This window comes from Chanos chanos, chromosome 3 (assembly GCF_902362185.1).
Source record: "Chanos chanos chromosome 3, fChaCha1.1, whole genome shotgun sequence".
Classification (NCBI taxonomy): Eukaryota; Metazoa; Chordata; class Actinopteri; order Gonorynchiformes; family Chanidae; genus Chanos; species Chanos chanos.
This window is the reverse complement of record NC_044497.1, coordinates 48142965-48166330: the sequence shown is the minus strand read 5'-3', so window position 1 is coordinate 48166330 and position 23366 is coordinate 48142965. Positions and strand designations below refer to the sequence as shown.

The 23366-nt window shown below is 39.9% G+C and overlaps 2 protein-coding genes across 3 annotated transcripts; both read right to left on the bottom strand.

The window, feature by feature from the left end:
* Positions 1-3411: 3411 nt before the first annotated feature.
* Positions 3412-15459, bottom strand: camkk2 (calcium/calmodulin-dependent protein kinase kinase 2). Its single transcript, XM_030768571.1, has 17 exons — positions 15398-15459; positions 10789-11421; positions 8826-8873; positions 8131-8184; positions 7744-7795; positions 7496-7629; positions 7372-7408; positions 7223-7244; positions 7019-7107; positions 6653-6852; positions 6447-6500; positions 6175-6248; positions 5924-6011; positions 5590-5721; positions 5184-5281; positions 4712-4762; positions 3412-3484 (listed from the first exon to the last, which is right to left on the bottom strand). The coding sequence occupies exons 2-17, from the start codon at positions 11362-11364 to the stop codon at positions 3412-3414; spliced, it is 1782 nt and encodes a 593-aa protein (XP_030624431.1). The 5' UTR covers positions 11365-11421; positions 15398-15459.
* A 558-nt stretch (positions 15460-16017) lies between these two features.
* On the bottom strand, positions 16018-18497 carry snrpd3l (small nuclear ribonucleoprotein D3 polypeptide, like). Of its 2 annotated transcripts, none has more exons than XM_030769347.1 (4): positions 18417-18497; positions 17779-17917; positions 16651-16843; positions 16018-16242 (listed from the first exon to the last, which is right to left on the bottom strand). In XM_030769347.1, the coding sequence occupies exons 2-4, from the start codon at positions 17902-17904 to the stop codon at positions 16178-16180; spliced, it is 384 nt and encodes a 127-aa protein (XP_030625207.1). In that variant the 5' UTR covers positions 17905-17917; positions 18417-18497; the 3' UTR covers positions 16018-16177. The 2 variants fall into 2 exon arrangements, with proteins under 2 accessions (XP_030625207.1, XP_030625208.1); XM_030769348.1 differs by having other exon boundaries at positions 18407-18496.
* Positions 18498-23366: the final 4869 nt, after the last annotated feature.

The window sequence follows — 23366 nt, the reverse complement described above, 5'->3', positions numbered from 1 at the left end:
GAAAAAATTCACCACTAAAAGCAATTCGCTACATTTTTATGCAAACTCTGCAGGCATGTTTCCTGACACATCTGTCAATGCTTTCATCAATCTTTTTTTTTTTCTTTTTTTAACTTTTCGTCCTGAACATATTTTAACTTGATGACATTGTAGCCTACGTAAGAGTGTAGGACAAATATGTGTTCTTCATCCGTAAAATACAAGTTTGCGGTTTAAATATTTTCATCATTTGGTCCCTCCTCGAAACGCCTTAATGAATAAATAACAGAAATGCCGATTTATTTCAAGTGTGGAGGTGTCATTTAGTTTAATATTGACATTCTACATCACAGAGCATGTCTTTTAGGCATTTTACGTGACTTACTGGTACACACACACATCACACATAAGTATACTGGTACATATATTTACATCTCTACGCTGAAGAAGTTGTTTTTGTTTGTTTGTTTCTCTGATACCAGCTCTTACATGTCATAAATGAGCTCAATATTTGAAAATACGCATGTATCATGCGTGGCCCAGATACATATTATGTAACAGTTATTTTCCTCACTAAAAGTTACGTAGCATCGCCATGTGTTGCAACGTCGTTGGAAGACTCCGTTATGCTCTTCATTGTAACCCGAAACTACAGAGGCGACTGTCCGTCAATGGGAACTGACTGAGGGAGAAGGACTTGAGAATCTCATGTGGAAACTCGATAATTATGCTCCTGTTGCCTCTCGGTTAGCAGTCCTAGGTGTCGCACAACTTTAATACTCACAGTCATTGAAGAACGCAGCAGACGAAAGGCAACTTTAATTTATTCAAATAATTAACAAGATACAATATGTGTATGATCACTGAGGATCGTTCAAAGAACTTCATCATGCTTGAAAATTCAATGCTATGGTAATGGTGGCATGCAATTAGGTTGTGTCATTGTAAACAGATCTCACTACGGTGACAAAATTTTACTAGCTTATCTGATATGGACGCAAACTTCAATCCTAGCCCTTAAGGTACAACTGGGCAGATACCATGTAGGAAAAAGGTTAAATACATATATAACTACAGATATCATACAAGCATTCAGTTCCATTTCAAAAACGTTCCAACTCTGCAGTCAATCTTTACCCATCTTAGTTTTCTGTTGTCAGATAGCAGTCCTTGCAGACTGTGAATCTACTTACTCCAGAGGGGGCAAAAGCTTTCATAGTCTTTGGAAGTAGGTGCCTAACAATTTCAATGATCTGCTTCAAGTCAAACATAAAAATGCTCCCAGGGGGACTTTCATTAATTTAGATCAAACTTCTTCTTTTTTTCCAAATTAGGTCACATTCATCTTCATGTGCAAATGTACAATGTTTTTTCATATTATGTTCTGCTAAACTGGCTACATGTTTTTGTTTGGTATTCATAACATTACTCCTCCTATGTTATCATGTGACAAATTTTCCATAAGATTGTGTTTATGTACACTAGTCCTCATGCACATATTAATTCCAAAACAGGCAGTTTCTAAGGAAACTGACTACATTTCCCCACATCAACATCCAACACAACACACACGATTTACAGACTGACCGATAAAGTCCAGATTTGCACCACAGAGTGAAATTTCTTATGCATAGTAATAGATTAAAAAACACAAAACATACGATTTCTGAGAAATATCTTAAAATACAGCAGAGTGACATGCAAGAATCAAACTGAGAATGCCTAAATTACTCTACTGGCTTAATGTGCCTGTAAACCTCAGTTTTTTTATAGTACATTCAACACGCTTGTGCTGAAATATTCCTAAAGTGGAAGCATGAACTGTGTAATTAATCGTATGTATCACAAAAAATGACCTGTGATGGAAGCCATCTTTATACTGACACAATCCAACTACATCTAAATAGGACAAAAAGGGAAGAAACACAGGAGATAAATGGCAGAGGTGATGTGGTATATCTTAATGAAACTGGGCTAACTTCCCACTGTAACGTGGAACTAGAGCACACAACCACTATGTCCTTACATCTCTATATTCATTTCTAATCATATCCAACTTAACCTCTACTACTAAAACTCTATTTGTCTGTTTATAATCTACCTTCTTTGTGGGTATAACACATAAGGCATACAAAATGTCAATTCATTAAGTGACGTCATGCATAGATTGCATAAGTTATAATATTTCCCTAAAATCCTGCAGCTTGATGGTACTGAAATGTCAAGAACTAAATAGACTTTGACAATGACAGCTAGAGATGAAAACACAGACTTCTGAAGTTCAACACATCTGCACTACACTATCTGAAATATTAAACCTGAACTAAAGAAATAACCCTTATTTTCATGGTGAAATGAAACACAAACTTATCATATGGACACAATGTCTGTTATTTTGGTATTTTAAATGTAGACCATTAACTAACAACAATAACCCACATTTTGAGGAGAGAACACAATAAGCCATTCATTAGATTCTCCCTGTCCATTTGGATTGTAGTTTCTTTGCTTTGATGAATACAAGACAGATTTAAAAAAAAAAAAAAGACCCCACTGTCCCTTCTTTTATCTATGGAGTAAACATTAGTGAACAATCCACCATGAACCATTTGTGATCGATCCATTATGAAACTAAGTAACTTTAAAACAGACACAAATACCCACACAGAGAGACTTGTATGTTCCCGTAAAGATCATTTGGACTTGAGAAAAATCTCTTTCTATCAATCATTTGGGGGACCATAAAAGAAAAACAAACGTGTCAATCTTCAGTCAATATTTCAGTTAGGTTCCTTGTCCCTTATCTTGCTCAACTGAGTGCTCTATTGCTCAGATAAAAGGGAGGACTTTAAATATAAAGCCATTAAAATAATCGTGAGATTGTGGTGAAAATAAAATATTTAGAGTGAACAAAATAACCACTAATCCTGGTACCTGGTTGATGTTTCTACGAATGGGAAGCAATTTGTCTTTTTCTCTTCTTAAATAATGAGACCTGATGAAGCTCTGAACAATCATGGTCAAACAAACTGTCCTTCTAAAACATTAGAGGTAGGGGGCATTCTAGAATGTTGGGGATCAATCACATTCTAGAATGTTGGGGGAACTCTCAAGTGTGTCCTCTGCCCCCAGCTACAATGAAAGTGCAAGCACAGTCTCCGAGATGGAGAGAGGGGAAGAAACACACTAAAAAGGGGCAAAAGGCCCTAAAACAGAGGCCCGACACAGCGCATGCTACCGTAGGACTGTACAAACGCATGCATGATGTGGGAGTCCCAGCCCGGGCTGAGGGACAAGGTCCTTTTCTGGGTATATGTCCCAGCAACAGGTCCATGCCCTGGAGCCCTGAAGCGATCCAGCCTCTCGAATGATCGAGCAGTCACAGTCCTTTGCCACCAGGCCATCGCAGAAACACTCTGTGGACCCCACACATCAGGAAAGCACTTCATCTTCACCCACGAAGGGCAAGTCCATACTCCTCATGCCTTCCCCGCTTTCTTGTTTCCTAGGAAACAGGCAAAGAAGTATTTTAAATAACTGCACATTACAGGTGGGTGTTTCTCTGCTCTGGTCCATGGGACCCACAGAACTTCACATTTGTTTTTAGCTATGCACACATACAAACTGATCTGACAGTTTCAGGACACTCGGACTAACTGAGTGTGTTTGTGCAGAGCTAGATTTCAAATGTGTCTGGTGTGTCACCAGGAATAGAGTTTAGAAACACTGTCCTAAGCCATCTGTATCTGTCTTAGACTACACATACCCACAGACCATTAGTTTTGTTTAGCTGACAAACAGTAGCGACAGGGTAAGTGTAGACTGAAACAATGTGAGGAAAGAAGTGAGTACAGCATTAGCCAAACATTGAGATCAGAGGCAAACACAATGAAAGTGGGTCACTGGCATGTCCTTAGAGGAGGGAGTATGGTTGACATTGTCGTGCTGCATGCAAGGATATCAGAGTGCTGGAAAAAAAAAGACAGAGAGATTAAGCTATTTTTCTCCCAGCGACAAGCAGAGACAAATAGTCGGGCTGCAATTCAGGATGCGCTTCCCCCGGGCCATCCGCTAAAGAATGCTGCAGATGCAATGGTGGTATTTTTCAGCATCTAAGACAGCTTAAATGAGGGAAATTAAACTGAAGCCCTCAAACATACAAGTACTGATGATTTTTTTTTTTCTTCTGTGCATCACTAGATGTACAGTTGCCTGAAGCAATGTATACACCTGCAGAAATCAGTCTTGAATCAGAATCCTAGGGGAGAAAAATCTGTGAGGAAACTGGATTCAAATGCTCAAAGGCAAACACTTCTTTTTAAAGAGCATTTGCAGGTTCTACTTTACTCATAATACAGAGAGATCTCAGCCCAGGGTACCCTGAATTGCACACGCTACCGTGACATGCCAGTATACCTCTGATCATCAGTTACTAATCCCAGCAACATTAATATGCAAAAACCAAGCTCCCTGAATGCCCTTTAGCACTAAAGTTATCACCTCATCTATTAGATGACAAGATGTCTAGCATGGCATCGCTACGTAGGTCGCCCTGACTTAGATATGATCGTAACGCTCGATGCAACTCCTCTTCTATCTTCAACCTAATCACCTCGTCTAACGCCTGAGGGTGTGTTAGATCATTCCAAGGGAAATAAAAACAAACAGAATTTGGGACTTCAGAATGACACGAGAGAGGCAAGCAGAGGACGGCAGACTAGCAGAGTTGTACCTTTGGTTACCATGAATGTAGCAGTATTTCAAACTCCCTGCTCCCCCTCTTCTATAGCCAGGAGAGAGGGAGGGAGACACAGTGAGAATTTTTATTCCTGTTTATGCGGGTGCAATAAAAATATGTTCTTCTGGAATATTCACTGGGAATGAACAAAGTCTTCAAAACAACAATAAAGTTACCAATAACAATAAGCACCCCCTTCAAAAAAAAACACAATAAACATATAATAAAAAAAAAAAAAAAAAGATAATAATGAAACATAATTGTTGGAGAAAATGAAATCTGTCTCCACTGATTATTGGTAAACACTGTCTTACCAAGTAGTTCATCATAAAATAACTAAATGTGGTTTTGTCTCAGTGTCTGACAAGTTGTTAGGACACTGAATGCTCTTTAAAATCATGCAGTCCAGTCAAAGCCAGATGAATTTTGTGTGATTTTGAGCATGACATGTTTGAGAAACACTTACGTCAGCTGTCCCGAAGTGGACAAACTCCTATCTTCCCTTCGGGCCCAGTCAAATGGATTCCCAAACGAACGTTTCCGCAACATGGTTCGAACTAGGATCTACAGAAGAGTGAAAGATGGCTTGTGTTAATCAGACAAAAATCACTGTAAAATCAGACACACGTGCAAAATAACTGCACAGATAACAGTACTCACATTTCTATCATGTAAAGCATGCTGAGTCGCTAGCCACGAATGAAATGAACTATGAATTATGTTTATCATTGTAATGATAATTATTTTTATAACATTTACGTTAAAATACTCAGATTTTCAATCTCATACATCTAAGTGGTTTGTACAAACTTTATTACCAAATTATTTTTTTATAATTTTTGTATCGATATTGTCTCACTGTCCATACTCACCACTGTAGCTAGACTGGGGATGTGCTTCACTGAGTTCTCTACCTCCTCTTCTGTCACTTCAATCAGGCTGCAGCAGTTGTCATCCTCAGGAGGAAGGGGCTCTGCACCATGACGGGTCACCCAGGGGTGCACCTGTGGTTACAAAATAAAATCGCTTACCAAGAAAATTACAAACATACAGTGCACCTCATACAACCTGAGAACTGACATTTCATAATGTATACTTCGATGCCTTTAAACTGTTTGCTATTCTATTTTGATGAAAATTCAGTTGATTTCTACAATGAATTTCAATGAAAGAGGTGCCTCAAGAGCAACCATTTTACAGTCATACCTTAATCTGTGGCACTGTTATCCTAGTTTCAGGATTTTTATCCAGCATCTTAAAGAGGAGGTCCTTCAAATCATCTGAAATGTCTGCACTGTAACCACAAGAGACACACTGTCAAGCACATAATGATACTGCAACATTCTCTGAAGGTGTTCTAGAAGGACACTGAGGGACAGAGAGGGAGAGAGAGAGAGAGAGAGAGAGAGAGAGAGAGAAAGAGAGAAGGAGAAAGAGAGAAAGAAAGAGAGACGCACTGCTCTGGTAGCTCCACAGGCTGAGTCTTGATCTTCTGATGGAGACTCAAAATGCGTTCATCCATGAAGGGACACTGTGGGTGACATTATGTGAATTAATGCGGTCACCACAGATGACTCATTCTTTTGGATTAAATATACGTTATATCTAACATGAACTCACATATCCATATAACTGCATTGGTGAATGTGAGGTGTCTTAGCAGGAAAAGGACTAAATATGCAGTCAGTCTGTAAAGCTAAGATAGTAGAGATGAAATGGAAAGACTTACCACTCCAAAGACGAAACAATACAGAGTGACTCCCATGGCCCACACATCCAAAGCCTGAAGAAGAAAGAAGAAGAATTTAATGATAGCAGACATTTTATATGACACATTGTTTTCCTCCCATGTACATTGCAGCATCTATGAGACCATATTCCCATTGGACATTTCTCCTGCTTAACCTGTCCTGAGCAGTAAACAAACTTGCCCACCTTGCCAGAGAAGTTCTTCCTGGTTTCAGAGAGTGTCTCTGGGGCAAGGAATGCCGGAGTGCCCACAGTGCTGGTCAACAGTGCATCTGCACCCTCAAACTGGTTACTGACACCAAAGTCAGCTATTTTGATGTGACCATCATCCCCGACAAGCAGATTGGAGGGCTTAATGTCCCGATGAATTATCTTCTGATAATGCACTAATGAAAACAGAGAAGAGCAGTTCAGTGACAACAGTGAGGTTCAAACTAGGACAACAGGGATGGATTGACACACTTTTAAAGCTGTCAGATGGTTTCATTTCATTTTCTTAATAACTAGCTGGGCCAGTGTAGCCAGTGTCATTTAAATGAGTTGTCTACTCACAGTACTCAATTCCTCTGAGCAAATCTTGAAAGTAAAAGCGAGCCTGGTCCTCATTGAGTGGTTTATCAGTGGGGATCTCCATCACTGCACTGCATATCCAATCACATAAAAGAGCATGAGTAAGTGTTTTGATCAATGAGATACAATTTACATCTATAAGGAATGCTGTAAAAAAAAACAAAAAAAAACAGTGGCTCTACTCACCCTTGTTTAACCAGCTCAAATACTGTAAACAAAACAGAATAAAATTACTAAGCCATAGCCCAGTGATAACCACTACAGTTTTATTTTAAATGACAGGTATGCTGGAAGTAAGACAATAGCCGATAAGCTGGAGATCTGGCCGCTCTTACCCATGTACAGATGGTCCTCGCTGGGGTCGTCCAGCACCTACAGACACAAATGAGAGAAGGTTGGAGAAGAAAAGCATATTGGCCAACGAAATGAAGAGAGAGGGGAAAAAACAGACACACTCACTTCCACAAGTTTCACCACGTTGGGATGGTCCAATTTTTTCAGGATGGCGATCTCCTGATACACCCGCTCCAGGGGCCCCTTAGGCTGCGAGAGGCCCTCAGGGGCCACTTTGGCACCGCGAGGCGGAGGCCGTCCTAGAAGAAGAGGAGAATAGATGTGTGTCAAAGGCTGAGAGGGCTATGAAAAACCGAGCCAGGCATCCCTCTTCCCCCACTGACGAGTCCATCTGCTTTGAAGCAGGCACTTACGTGGAAAGCCAGCCTGTCTCATCAGACGCTTCTTGGACAAGACTTTCATCGCCTGCAGGAGAAGCAGAAAACTAGAGTGGAAGCAGCCTTCCAGTGTCACAGAGAACAGTGACTGACATATGTAAAACTCAGCAACGTGTGCAATCATGGTAAATATGACTACTTTCTTACATTAAACTTTTTACTGTTATTAGTGAATCAGTGAACATGACTGAAAAATCAAATTAATTTCATCATGATTTTTTACTGATTTTTACTCTGCTGACGTTACACTTCATATTCAATTCTTGCAGCTGTTTTTTTTTCCTGTGTGTTAATAGAGTATCTGTAGTTCCTTAAGAAGAGTGAAAACAAATATGTGTTAGGAGTGGAATATGAAGCACTCACATAGTATGTGTTGTCATCTTCATTATATGCCAGCTTGACAACTCCATAGGAGCCCTTGTACAGGAGAGTGAATTAGGCCACAAGTCAGAATTTACAGCCATACCGTAGCTGTACCATTCACAGAATGACATCACAGACACAGGCAATGCAAAAAAGGAGCAATTCCACTGACCTGACTAAAATGCAAACAATGATATTCAGTTATACCAACTATCTAGCAGAGGATTTAATAATCTAAATAAAATAGCACATGCTGTAGTTGACTAAGTAATTGCACAGGCATACCTCACCCTGTGCTTGCAAACTCTCTCATTCAGTCACACACTGACACATGCACACACTCCGACACACACACACACACAGGTCCCAGCTGGGAGAACAGATTGGAGATGCAGCAGGGACTCCACTCCACAGACACAGAGATGAACTGATTGCAGGAATCTCCCTTTCATTCCTGACAGGCCCCCATTGTCTGCTCTGCTGTTTCTTTCTGCCTAACAATACCACTGAGCCTGCCCAAATCGGCTCTTTTATATTTCCCATCTTCCTAAAAACACTCCACGCTGTGATTCAGGGAATCTGAGGGGGGGCACACTTAACAATGACTGGTGTGCTGGATGTTTCAATCATTTTATGCCAGTGGCAGAACATGGCAAAAAAAAAGGGGGGGGGGGGGGGGGGGGGGTCACAAATACCTTTCCAATCTCGTCCTTCAGCTTGTACTGGTTGAGCTGCACGCAATCCTTTGGGAAAGAAAAACACTTCAGTTTACTCCATTTGGATCTCTGAATAAATCAGCAAAACACAGCAAATTATTGTTAGAATTTTTAAGAATTAAGAAAATTAAGGGATGTTTTCAGAAAAATAGGACGTGTTCTTTAGGATCTTCAGGTATGGATCGTAACAATGTCGCTATAGTAAATCCTAACTAAATGACGCTATAAAATTCTTTACAAAGGAGCTTACTTAAGGGTTATTCACTCAGACAAACTTTTAGTAAAATACATGATTATAGTCTACGTAAGAAAAGGTTCGTGCTCTCAGCAACACACAATGCTTAATGGAACAACGGACGACAAGGAGATGCGATAGGCTACTTCTGTTAGGTGTTGATCCTGTCCGGACGATGTTATCGCCTTTTAACCGCTAGCGTCTCAAATTTATCGCTGTGCAAATGACCTTTATCGCTCATTTATTACAATGCCAAACCATGGAGTTTCTGTACTGAAACAATGTTGTTTTAATTAAAAATCAAAATGTAATAGGAAGCTACGATGAGAAACACACTTGTCAGCCTATCTTGGATATCTAATTTCTGATTCTCCATAATAGCGTACTGGGTGCCTGATGTGAAATACGTGTCTACCCTGACAGTCTGTTTAAACGTCTACTAAAATGAAATGCTAATTCAGGAAAACCAGCAAATATCGTACATGTAACGTTGATGGATCTAACAGCCAAAAGAGTATTCTGTGAAATTCTCAGTTCATTGGTCAATAATTGCTGTAATCAGTCGCAGTTGTTTGCTTATTAAAATATGCGCACTCCATGGACGATGTTTGTGCAAGTCAGGGGGGCACTGAACTCGACTGAACTGACAAATGTCACATTGTTCTGGTTACGATCACTCTACGGTGCTAAAAAATCCGAGCCAGCTCATCTAGCACTGGAGATCACTTTCTGTAAATCCACTGTACCTAAAAGAAAAATCTTCTCAACGATATATTTCAGTTATATTTATGAAAATCTTATCTTGAAACCTTGATGTGCACATGTGTCTAAGGCCCATTAGACTGCGCTATTATTTACGTTTTGGGAGCAAATGAGGAATCTTACGAGAACGTCCATGAAACGACTGAAATTACATTCTGATGACAGCTATTCAACGCTGTGAAATGAACAGCTAAGTGCATCAGTTTGCTTTAAGGATAGACATTATTTGAAATGAAGAACCGCTTAAGCCATTACTCATTTTCATAATTCTTTAACACCTTAAACTAGCTCAGCTAAATCTTCGTGGATTATCAGAAACCCTACTAAATTTCTATGAATGTTATCCACAGAACAAATCTCATTAGGGATTGGGAATACATTTTATTAGATGTTTAAATACAACAGCAAACACAAATTTGTAATGGGGGCTACAACTGAATTGAACTAAAAAGAGCACTAGCTAAACACTACTCGCATCCTAAAGGAATGTAATATGTTAGAAAACTATCTACCAAGGAAAGGATATCTGTTAATTACTAATTTTCACCCACCTTTGACTCATTCGCTCAACCTGAATCAGTGCAGCCTTATCAGAGACAGGGAAAAATGACAAACATTTTTCCTAAAACAATTTTATGCTCTAGTCAAAAATACCTGCAATGTTTCAAATGCTTGAGTCATCCTGATTCTCACGAGTTGTATTCAGGGCAATGCTGTAACAATTACATAATCTTTGTTATCCAATTTTACACAGCACTGCTCCAAACTGCTTTTCCCACAGAAAACATTAAAGTAAAATTACAGACAATTCAGACAGCGTGACAAGTCTGAACACTGAGCCTGGGTATCCCTTGCCAGCAATCCCAAGACTGCATTTTCATCATTCCTTTACATTCCCTTACAAAACTATGCAGAGAAGTCTGTGGTAGTGACAGGCACTCTTACCTGCAGGTCAGTGATGGAAACTCGGTGGGACTCCACGGTGGGCCTGCGGGGCAGGCGCGGAGAGGAGTGAGGGGAGGTGATGGGCGAGTACGGGAGAGAGGGATAGATGTAACGCCCGTTGAGGCCCGGAGAGCCACAGGGGGACGAGAGCGTCTGGGAGCGTTCCTGCAGCGACAGCTTCCTGTCCGAGAGGTTGAGCCTGCCGCGATGTTCCTGAGGCTCGGGGAACAGGGCCTCCGGGCGACCCGCCGTGTGAGACAGGAGGTCGCAGGAAGGCATGCGTAAGGGCGTGGAGGCGGGTTCGGGAGTCTCGGAGCTGTCCATGTCCTCCACCTCCTCGTCCTCGCCGTCTTGCGGCGACGGGCCGCTGGGCTCGTACTCGGTTACGACGATGACGGACTCCATGTCCGCGACGTCTGTTTGGCTCAGGTCCGGAGCGGTCGCTGAGGTGACAGTGCAGCTACACAGCAGGTCAGGAAGGGGCTGTGAGGGAGGACGGATACTGGGAACAGGCTGGGCATAACCACGTGGAGCCCGCCCATCAGCACCGGCCCACGGAGAAACACAGGGATACATCACGTCCTGTCCACAGTCCTCCCCAGCTTCCCTCCATTAGGACCTCAGAGGGCCACACTGTAAGCCAAGAGAAAAAGGACCACATTTCTACGTAGTATGGCTTTGTACAGAAACCTCAACAGCGAAAACACAGTGGCATTGCTTGTGAAGGACATGAACTCAATAAGAGCAAGCACATGACTGGTTCCAAAGCCCATGCTCTAGATAAGCATTTCCCTTTGAGGTAAGTGGAGCTGTGTTCCATTCTAATATCAGACATGACCTGGTGCTTGTGGACACTGCTGCAAAACAATACCAGAAACTCTCGCTGTGTCACCGGCTTAATGTAAGGTTAAATTTGTCCGTTAAATTTCAACTTTATAAAACTGCAGGACAGTACGTGGCAGTTTAAAATTGTCCTTCAGATCTGACTCATTCAATTCAGTTTTCCTCAGAAAAAAAAAAAAATCACCTCAATTTGGTTAGACCTTGACAGCCTGCAGACTAACTGCTTTCAAAGGTAGTCTGGATGTACAAAACTCTGGACTTTTTCAGGCGTCTTTATTTGTTTGCATTTGAAGACAAGGCAAGGATTTCATCATTGTTGTGGTAGTGTGCAAACTGAAGATGATACTGAATATGTAGAGGCGATGTGGGTTTGAAACAAAGAAAGGAAGGTGTAGTAAAATAGATGTACAGCTCTGGAGGGTTCATGAAGGAGATCATGTGTGGGCAGAGCCACCTCCTCCATGTGTCCTCATTTCTTTCTCTCGCCTCCACAAAGTCAATCCTGCTTTTTCCCTGGTTCCTCCTCCTCCGCCTCCTTCTCTCTCTCTCTCTTTCTCTCTCTAAATCTCTGTCCATACCTCTCCTCCAATATTATCTCAACTCTCCTCTTTCCTTCGTCTCTCTCCTTCTCTTCTTTCTCATCTAAACTCCCACACAGTCGACAGTTGTTTTTTTTTTTTCTCATGTTATGAATTCTGCAGGTCTTAGATCAAGATAAGACTCATTTTCTCGTGTTATGAATTCTCCAGGTCCTATATTAAGATAAGACTCAGTTTCTCCTGGTTAGTGTTGTTGACCTGTAGAGCCACGCTCTGCAGACACATTCCTGACACAACCTCCATTCACCCTTTAACCAGCAATAGCCTTGATTGGGAAGGTGTTGGGGCAGGGGACGGTTGTGATATTTGAGGAGACAGGGTAACTTTTTCAAACAGGCCATCTATTCGAGCAGTAGGAGCTGTCCTCTCCAGACTGAATCTTTTCTGACGTAAAACAGGCCTTTGCATTGCAATACTATTGTGAAACACCTTATCTGTAGAAGGAGAATGTGGTGCGTTTATAGACTATGTCTGTCTGTGCTATGCTCACCAAGTCTGAGTTTAAATCTCCATATTAACACACACACACACACACACATCAAAGCATTCAGCCAGAAGGGAACAGAATGATGAATACAAAATGACAGCAACTGACAGCAAACTGACTGGACTTTGATTAATGATGATAGAGATACTTCGTTCATTCATTACTAGAACTTGTGCAATGGAAATTCAAACAAGTATTAAAAACAGATACAGACACTCATTTTGAACTTACTTCTGCTGTTTACACTAACTTTTCTCCAAAACTATTTAATACAGTGAGAACACGCTTGGTTGTGATGTTCTTTTAGAGTGGATATTTGGATAGAAGAATAACTCAAGGGGCTAAAATCTGAAAGGATCACTGAGCGAGATGCTTTTTAGTGTCAAAATGAATTTTGGCTTTCTTTTCTTTGGCTACCTATATCCACGTTCTCTTGTTTCAGTGAGCTGTGAGTGCTGCCAGAAGGAACCCAGTGCCCACTCAGCCATGTCCAAGCCATTTGTTTGACCAGGTGTTGCTAAACTGATCCCAAGACAGTTTAAGCGATTCGTCTACTGAAGGACAACAGGACATTTTCCTGGTGCAGTACTGATGCATTAAGCACTAATGCTCTTCGTGGTTCCTCTAAAAGGATAAGTACTCATTGAACATTATTTGTGATGTAAATACAACATAAATCTCACAGCACAGAGCAGCCCACATTCCCTGCTGCTGCCCCCCCCCCCCCCCCCCCCCCCCCCCCCCCCACACACACACACACACACACACACACACACACACAAATGAGATATGGCTGGAGGAGAGAACACAACAAAAAAGATGTCGCCAAGAAGTAACCAGGCACCGGAGCCTGTCAAGCTATTTTAATCTGAGTGCAGCCTCTTCCCTGGGTGACCCACTTTGATCTTTGATGGGTGGTGAGGCATTGATGAACACTTTTCTTTCTAACTTGCACGCGCAAATACATAAGGGCATGATCTATGTTTAACGTTTTAAAAATCTCAGTGTCAGAACTGTCACAAAAAAAACCAAAAAGAGTTGTCCAAAGGCTTTACCAAATTCTTTATATAATATGTAAAAGCAAAGATAAAAAAAAAATCATTGTGTTTGATCTTGTAAAGCCATGAACCTCAGTGATCTTTCATTAGAGTGTCTGTGGTCCACTGAGGAAACTCATCTTGCCCTAGAAACAAACAGATGTTGTCTTATTCCCGATGCTTCTGCTTTCTATCACACATGGAGTGGTCACGTGATCTAGACTTCCCCGTGTTATTGAAATGAGAAAGAGGGTGGGGGAAGTGTTATCTGGGTTATGGGTGTAGGGGTCCAAGAGCAATAATGTGCACACATATAGAGAGAAAGGGTTTTGGACCATCTGGAGCAAAAGAGCCCTTTGCACACCAGCATTAACTGAGACAAATAAACCATTACTAATCTGCACTTAGAGAACAGATGACAACAGGGGCCTGAATCTATACCATAATCACCAGTTTAATGCCAAACAACTCATCAGAAACCATAACAGGAAGAAAAATGATAACTGATTCCATATTCTGTGGGACAGATCACATTACACAATCATTTTATTGGCGGTGATATGTAGAGTGCACAGCACTACAGCAATAAATCTCTCTTAGCTGACTTTTTAAAGAGTAAATGTGTCAGAAGGCAGACTGGGGAGTTTTGAGTTATTTAACGGGCCAGTACCCTTCTGTGTCATGCTTTCCTTTGCATTACGTTAGAACTGTACAGCAGAGAGGAGTGCTTAAGATCTCACCAATGCAGTAAAAAAAAAGAGGGTAAAAATATACTACGGGTTTGGATAGGTTGCATTCATTCTCACTAAATCTATTTGAAAGAAAAATCTGGGCTTCATGTAAGTTATGCTCTATATCACGCTTAAAGCACCACTAGCAGTGATTCTTAGTCGGCTCGCCCCAGAGAGAAATCCCTCTCACATGTCCCGTTTCTATTACCCTCAGTTTCGGGGAACAATATTATGGATCTGATGACACCTCTGAAATAATGGAACTCATTTTCGCACCATGTAACATGCAAATAATTTCATAATGAATAATTATTTAAATAAACAAATATATGCCAATAATTAATGCGACCAGGCTCGACCAAGGCTGTGATTTAAGTGGCATTTCAGAGAACACTGAATATTATATTATCTACAAAGACATGCACCCTAAAGTCATATCATGAATAGATTACCTGATATCTTTGCTAACGTCTCCAAAAGCCACACACAACTTAGCTACAAAAACCGCGAAGATAACTGAATTTCTGAAATAATAACTGTGCTACTGCATTCGAGTTATGATTGATTTTGTATCAATTCTGCACCCTACACTGTCAAGATGATAATTAGCTAACTTGGTCATATTTGTTGTCGCTCATTAACTTCCATCAGTAATGAGAGATGGAGAGGATTTAAAGTAATTAACAAATAATCAACAAAAACACTACGAGACATCTGAGTCAAGACAAAACGTCACTGACAACATATTTGTGAATGTATATCGTTGTTTTGCTAGTGCTAACGTGTTCCTTACGAAACAGATGTTGGGGAAATCCTACCAACGATTCACGACATCATTAAAGCGGAATGCCCGTATAACGGTAAATGTTAATCGGATACAGCTGCATTGTTTTATGGAAACAAAAATCTTACCTTCTCGTATCAAAATGTCTGCTGTTTGGGATTCTTTTTCGCTTCCTTACAGTATGGCTTGCTAGCTTATAATTTGGGTCTGATGTACATGCAAAGAGAACGGAGACAGCTTTGCTGCGATTGGTGGACGGCATCTTCGGTAAACCAATCAGAGTTTACACGGACCAGCCTCCGGCAATCCCCATAGACAGGAAGCTTTATCACAATGGCATTTTCTGTCTTAATTTCCAGAGTAAATATGAAGAAATGTATTTAAATACATCAAAGTGAGACGTTTAAGAGAAAACCTCGAACTTAACGGATCTGAACGGCAAGAAACGGATTAGTCTAAGCGTAGAGCTCTTTGATGCAATGAAAATAGTAAAGTTGATTTAGGGATCCATACTTAAACAGAATTGTGTTTGCAAATCTAGCGCAATTTGAAAATGATAAAAGGTTATCTTAAGTCATCATTAAAATATGACCCCTAATCGTGTTTCACAGTGCCAGCACTTTACTATATAAAGCTGAGAAACATGGGAGGTTTAATGTCACCGTCACGCTGCAGAGTAAAACCGGTTCATGTTGGATGCAACAAGACATGAATATGCTCACATGTGAGTTGTGAAACAATTCCATTTATTAAAAGATCAAAAGTTATAAAAACAAAACAAAAAGTCACATAAACCATCAAATCCAGGAAGGTGACTAGAATGGGGGGAAAAAAAAAAACCTGAATGCGATTATTCAAACAAACTGTACAGAGCGAAATATTCCATAATACATTGAGAAAAAGACAAACTATCGTCGCTTCTGGAAAATGTTTCCTCTTCCAGGACCTCCACGGCCACGTCCTCTTGCTGCTACTGCAAAGACAGGACCACAGTTTAAAAACATCTTTAATGCAAGTAAAAATACTGCAAATACAATATTTATTGTACCAGTGTTCCACTACGTAGCAACAATATATGATATGATGCTTTCTACGTTGCACTGTATAGCAGAATGAAAACCTTTGTGCAACACCCATGCAGTTAAGAAACTAGTGTGTTTTTTCTTACTTCCTGCAATAAGATGAGCATTCATCAAAGACTATATAACAAACTGAATGGTCCTTATGGTAAGGTCTCTAATGCACCAGCAGCAGGAAGCTGATTCTTCCAAATTTCAGCAAGCCCTTCAAACAGCTGTAGCTAAAACATCAACTAGCACTAAACAAGTCACGAGCGAGTTTTAATTAGAGAGAGAGGACTAATTGAAAAATGAGGACTAACCTTGAGCTTTGAGAATCGCTGCCTTTCCTCTTCCAGCTCCTGCCCCCTGATTCTTGTTTTTCATGCTCTTTAACATGGGTGCATTCTTAAGCATATCTGGCAGTATGAGAAAACGGATTTTGCTCCCTCGGATGTAGACTTGTTCCAGCTGGGCCACTCTGCCATCTCGATAAGTGACGGTAATATTTGACATCTGGGGGGGAAAAAAATGGGAAACATAGTACCCTGTGTGTTACTGTTGACCGTTTTAACAACGGACAAAATTACATGGAAATTACAAATGACAAAGTTACAGTTAAAAACAGAGAAAGAAATTAAATCACTGCAATCAAGAATGTAACAAGAAAGCAGTTCATAAATATGGGTAGGAGAACAGCTGGTGAAACTTGCACTTTCTACCTGACCACATCTATAGACATATTATATACTTTTTACTCCAACACATCTCCATTGACAACTGGCATTACTTGCTTCATTTTGAAAGGTCAGTCACAAACCATGTTTTGTTTTTTTTTAAATGTATTTTATGTGGAAACTGATTTAATGGGTGGGGGAATGCCACCTCTGTGGACTACTTTAAGCACCACTGCAGTAGGACCTAAACAGATGTGCTTTATTGTGGTAAAAGCTCATAGGCCTCGCTACAGGTCTTGCCCTGGCATGTACTCATCATCGCCAATGTCAGTACACCAGCCGACAAATGTCAAAGCGGAGCCAGAAACTTTGAAATGCCACATGAGACGGCAACAGAGAGTACATATCCACCAATAGCACCAGCACAGATTACCACCCATGGCCTTATTTAAAAGAAAGGTTTGCCTTTGTTGGTTCACAAAACAATTCATACAAAATGTAGCGCTGCCTTTGTTTAGTGCAGTAAAGGAAAGAAATGCCCTCTTATTAGTTGCAGTACATTTTCCCTACCTTTACTGTTTAAAACTTGGAAACACTAAGAGCCTGATACTTTAAGACTTTCACTCCAGGTATTTTTTAAATGGGTGACTTGCATTTTCACTAGTCATCCTTTTATGGTTGTATCCTTAACTAAAGTATATTTGAATACTTTTACCACCCCTTTATACACCAGTATAAAAATCTGGAAACATTTTTAGGTCAATATATGTTTACCTGACAGTTCATGTTATCCTCAGCTTCAATGAGCTTCCCTCGGTACACCTCACCAGTGTTAGTCTCACACGTCACTATGTGGCCCTCAGCCTCGTGCAGGACTTTGATGGGAACGCCAATGGACATTTTGAATGAATATCTGTGAGGGTGAAGAAAGAAAAGGTCTGCTGTGGTCAGACAATAGTGCCGGTTCAACCGTGAATCCTTACTCCTTTTATACCTAGAAATTAAGACATTACTTCACTGCTCTGTGACTATCTTATAACTAATTAGAATGAGTCGGATCCTGGTTGATCCAAACAAATACTACAGATGCACAAACTCACGAGTATAAAAATCACGTATATGCCCCTTAGCTGATATATTCTATCGCGTGCAATATTCCTAAACGATATGCAGCAAATACACAAAAACTACACACACAAACAAAAAAAACATGATACACACATTTATGACAAGCAGAGACATATAAACCAATAAATAAACGTTAAGTTAGATCGCTAGAAATGCTAAAGTTAGCCACTCGGCATTTCATCATTTAAAACAAGCACGCTTCATGTTAGGTATAATTTTACATGGATACTTAGACAATATGTAGGTCAACTACAGTTTGCTTTACATCGTTTACCTTACCGTACCTTTGTTCACTTCTGATGAAAAAAAATGATTTGTGTTCGATTCTAGATGCTAGGACAACGTGAGTTTTTAAGACGTTTTCCCGCTCCCACAATGCAGTAGCAAAACGGGAAGCTGAGAATGTCCTTCCGGAGATTACTTTTCGGGGACCGTTGGAAATTGTAGTTTTTAACGCTTCGAAGTCCCTTCGACACAGCAATCAAGGTCAGCAACAAACAGAGTCCGCCTCAGGACTGTAGGTTAGCATATGTCTTTCCCAGAAACTATTTACGGTACATTGAAAGGACAGGCTAGCTTTCTAAAACACTCATTAAATATTCAAAATCAGACATTTTACTGTGGGAGATTTAAACATGAACACGAATATTGGCATAAAATACTGAATTTCTTTTGTTGTACATTGATGCTTTGTGAGTCTTCGTTCATAGAAATGAATTATGCAAGTAAGCTACCGTATTAAGATGCTAAAATGTAATAGAAAAAATCTTTCCCAGGTTTACTTTACAGCAGGGGGCAGTGTTGAGTCAGTTTGTTTCACACAAGGTCCTTTGTGAGTACAATGTATACTATGATGAACTTTTTATCTCTTTTGATCTCTGTCTTCACTTATACCAAACTCTGATGCCACTGGACAGTCTTAGAGATCGTAAAGCTTAAGGGTAATATGACTCATGAACTTCAGATTCTACTTATTTAACATTTTACAATAATTGTAGATGTCCTTGTCAGACAAGTTTACTGCTTTTGGTTACTCTCCAGGGCCTTGTTTCAGAAAGCGGGTTTAGTGAAAACTCAGAGTTAGTTAACTCAGAGTAAGTAGGAAACGTCCTAACAGAAGAGCTCTGTGGCTTCATTCCCCTAGTAAAACAAAGCTATAGGTCTCTTCTATTAGGAGGTTTACTACTTAATCTGAATTAACAAACTCTGAGTCTTCACTAAACCCACTTTCTGAAACAGGGCCCAGCAGCATAATTGGTAATATCCATATTTGACTGCAGTGCAGAGAGAGACAGATCCTCTTGAGTCTACAACATGCATGCGAAAAAAAAGCAAGGTATACTATACTTTGTACCATTAATCTGCACTGGTGCTAGATGTATGTGGAGGATTTTTTGCTGTGTGTTGAAACGATTTAAGTGAAACTATTTAAGTGTTGTTGATGTTGTTTGTGGACTGTTGTAGCAGAGCGGGGGCGTAAGAAACTGTTCACTCTGGTCTCCCTGTTTATCTGTCTCTCTCTCTCTGACATCTTTCGATCTCATGTCGGTCCGATTTTTGCCATAGGAGTTTGATACTAAAGGGTGGCAGATATGCAGGGTGTGGAGCCTATTTCATGACACCAGTTTCACGCATGAGTTCATGATGTTTGACAGGGAGTAAGAAAGGAAAAGAGGAAGACAAGATTGTTCCTTGAGAAAAGTCAATAAATGTCACATCATTTAGCCTGAAACTTATTGGACAGGCGAGGATTTGCACATCAGACAAATTTAACCTGCACTCTCTCTCTCTCTCTCTCTCTCTATGTGAGGGACCATCAGCTCCCTAGATAAACTACGATTGTCTAACCACAGGCAATAGTACTCGAGTTTTCTCAGTTTGATTACATACTAACTCTCAACACTGTGCCCAAACCTAATTTTACAGGCAAAATGAACCTGTCTGAAGCTCCTGATCTATGTGACACAGTGAAGATGGGTTAGCATTATTCTCCCCTGATTTACACAAGAGGCACATGTATGACGGGAAGGCATGCATCACAGTGAAGCTCCCCGTTCTCCCTTTACTAGCAAAATTTGTTTCTCTTAAAAAAAAAATGGAGCTGTCCAGGGGACAATGCAATAAGAATGACCTCCGTTGTAGGATGTAATGCCATGGCTCTTTTATAATAAACATTGCAGCTGGTGTTGAGTAAGGACAAATGAAAAGACCAAGTGGTCTGGTGAATAGATTGTGTACTTTACAAATGGTTAAAGTATGCCTCATCAAAACAGAAGCACCATGTTTACTAATGCTTTATAAAGCCTATTTGGTAAAAGTGACTCACACATTATCTTTTAAGACCTTAAGAACCCAGTGACTCTCATGTATACATGTAAATTCCCTCTGTAGTGGCACACACATCTATAAATATTTATGCTGCTTTCTTTGGTCACTGGATTACTGAACAAGTTACATTGTACATTTTGGTATGGTAACATAATAAAGAGAGGTGCTTTTGCAATGTACCGCTTAAAATAATAATATTAAAAAAATCTTGACCTGAGAGGGCCGCTTAAGCTATGCCGTGACTGTTCCTGTGCTTAGAATAAATTAACCTTTGTGCGCCAATTAATTAACACATTCTGGGAGTTCAAAGACTTAGGATAATGATGAGGTCCTCATTCGATTCGCTCTCTTTCTTTCTCTGTTTCTTTGTCTCTCTCTCTCTCTCTCTCTCTCTCTCTCTCTCTCTCTCTCTCTCTCTAATGTAGTAACCTAATGTAATATATGTAACGTAACTCAAATACAATGTAAGATAATATTATATAGTTATTAGATTAACTAATCTTAGCAAATCGTAACTCTTAGCTAATCTTAAAGCTCTTTGCTAATCTTAAAGTAATCTTATTACACTGATAACTCTTGTCCAAACATCTTACCATATTATCTTACCATGTTTCACAAGATTAAGTATATAAAGTACACAGCTCATGTATAGCCATTAAATTAAGCACGGTTTGGCCAGAAAAGCATATCATTAACTTTCCACTGGCTGCATTATTCACATGTGCCATTTTTATGAATGAAAATTCATGGTGTGTGATGCATGCTGCAACCACTCTTAAGAAAGCTACTTCACACAGAAGCTTTCCGTAACCAAAAGGAGAGCGTTCTGTTCACTTTTGCCCTGCATAACATTATGCTGAGAAGAGCTGTTTAATGCAGGTCTTTCCCACTCTGGGGTTTTTAAATGAGGTGAAAGGAAACATAATGGCCCAATAAAAGCTGTCATCAAATCCTTCTTCATTTGATTTCCATTGCATTAGGAACGGTGACTGGCGTCAGCAACTACTCAGTAAACATGATGATGACAGTTGGAGTGTGTATGTGTACTTGTGTATATGTAAAAGAGAGAGAGAAAATTAGTAAATGTTCCACAAGGTGGTGTAAAGGTAGTGCACCACTCAAAGCAATTCTACAATGCACCATGTTTTATATCCTTTCATGATATGGGATGATATTGTATTCCTTGTCCTAAAGTAAACATATCTATCGCCACTTATTAATGGCTTTATATACTGTATACATTTGATGGTAGATAATACTGGCATTTATTCTATGTTCACTTAATGCATTGGTGACCAAAGTCAACTTTTGTGAGTAGTTTGCACTCAAACAACTTTTCTTTCTTCCGTGAAGGGATGCTTACTTGGTCAAACACAGGAACTAGAGGCTCTTACTGGAAGTACATGAAGTGTATCCGCCAGCTCCACTCCATCAAGTCAGTAATCAATGGAGCTTGAATGCCTGCGACATTGACAAATCAATCTACAAGTGTACTGATTAAACAAACACACTCATCGGTCTGTGTTTAGCTTGACAACAACTGACTTATGAGTGTTTTCACAAGTAAATCTCTTATAGATTTTGGTCAACATGTAAAATTCAAGAGCTGATATAGCAATTTTCGCATTGCTTTCACCTAAATTGACATAATTCACTGAATGTATCTGGAAGCCAAATCTGGTTAACGCTTAAGAGGATGCACCAAAAAATTTTTTTTTTTTATTCTAAACTCTTCCCTGAGACTTTTTTATTGCTCTCAAGTTAAAAAAAACACAGCCAACATGCTTTGTAATCAATAAATCAATACTGTATTCATAAATCATGTGTTTGGTCTCATGGGCACATGTTTGGACTTGAATGTATGCAAGATGTAATTCCACTGAAATTGGTCTCATGGTGGTTTTACACATTTTACATTGATTCATGTGATACCCACATATATCATGCAAGAAGAAGATGGCATTTTCGGTATAGCTTAATAGGTAGTGCACTAATCTATGAACTTGCTTTAATTCCAGACTTACACTGAATCATCTTGACCCGGTTTCTTTCAGCAGAGTAACAGCTCTTGAAATGTAACACTTGGGCTCATCCAATGTGACAGTAGCTTTGTATCTGAAGATACACATCACATGTTTCTCTGCCAGTGCAAGCACTATCCCAGTATCACTACGGATGTTACTGACAGTTTACTTTAGATAAGACAGCCCATTGCTTTGGGGTAAAGACTAAAGACCTTCCATAATGACTTGATTCAGTGAGAAACCGTTATACAAAACAGTGCAAAACATTGTGTTTAGTCACATGCTAAGACAGAAGACCACTGTTCAAACAGGTCACAAGTTCTCTGATATGACACTCTCCTAGAAGTGTAAACTCAATTATTACACTAATTACATGATTATCATCCTCTGTGACCACAAAATTCTCAGAAGCACCACACTTCCTGGTGTAGCATTTTTTGGTGTGTTTTCGGTTGTTTTTGGTTAGGAAACAAGTTATTAAAATGCCTGTGATCATTCTGAGAAAGATGAGCAGCAAGTTCACATTTTGACTGGTGTCATTTTTGATTGATGTCACCAGTCTGAAAAGACAATCAAAATGACAGACAATGAAAATTCCAGATAAACATTCATGCGAAACAGGGTAATTATTTACAGACTGAAAATGCGATAATATAATGCTGCTTCACAATACGCCGACCGAAAACTCAACAACTGCTTATTTACCCGACAATTTCTTCTATAGCTAATGAATTCATGAAAGTAACGATGTGTCAAAGTATGACCAATAAGTAGTTTTAAGGCTGTAAGAGACCCAAAGGAATTAATCAGCTTTGCTTAAAGTCAGTCAAACCTACATCCCTTCTGAGTGACAAAAAAAAATCTAAATCTTGATGGTGGGTC

What these genes read in the sequence shown, in the direction of transcription:
- camkk2 (XM_030768571.1), bottom strand. Translation starts at nt 11,364, where the DNA reads ATGTATCCCTGTGTTTCTCCGTGGGCCGGTGCTGATGGGCGGGCTCCA. An exon ending in TGAAGGACGAGATTGGAAAG is followed by an intron (nt 8,185 to 8,825) that starts GTATTTGTGACC and finishes CTCCTGTACAAG; the next exon opens with GGCTCCTATGGAGTTGTCAA. An exon ending in GGAAGAACTTCTCTGGCAAG is followed by an intron (nt 6,501 to 6,652) that starts GTGGGCAAGTTT and finishes TTTCTTCTTCAG; the next exon opens with GCTTTGGATGTGTGGGCCAT.
- snrpd3l (XM_030769347.1), bottom strand. Translation starts at nt 17,904, where the DNA reads ATGTCCATTGGCGTTCCCATCAAAGTCCTGCACGAGGCTGAGGGCCAC. An exon ending in AGGATAACATGAACTGTCAG is followed by an intron (nt 16,844 to 17,778) that starts GTAAACATATAT and finishes TTTCCCCCCCAG; the next exon opens with ATGTCAAATATTACCGTCAC. An exon ending in AGCGATTCTCAAAGCTCAAG is followed by an intron (nt 16,243 to 16,650) that starts GTTAGTCCTCAT and finishes CTGTCTTTGCAG; the next exon opens with TAGCAGCAAGAGGACGTGGC.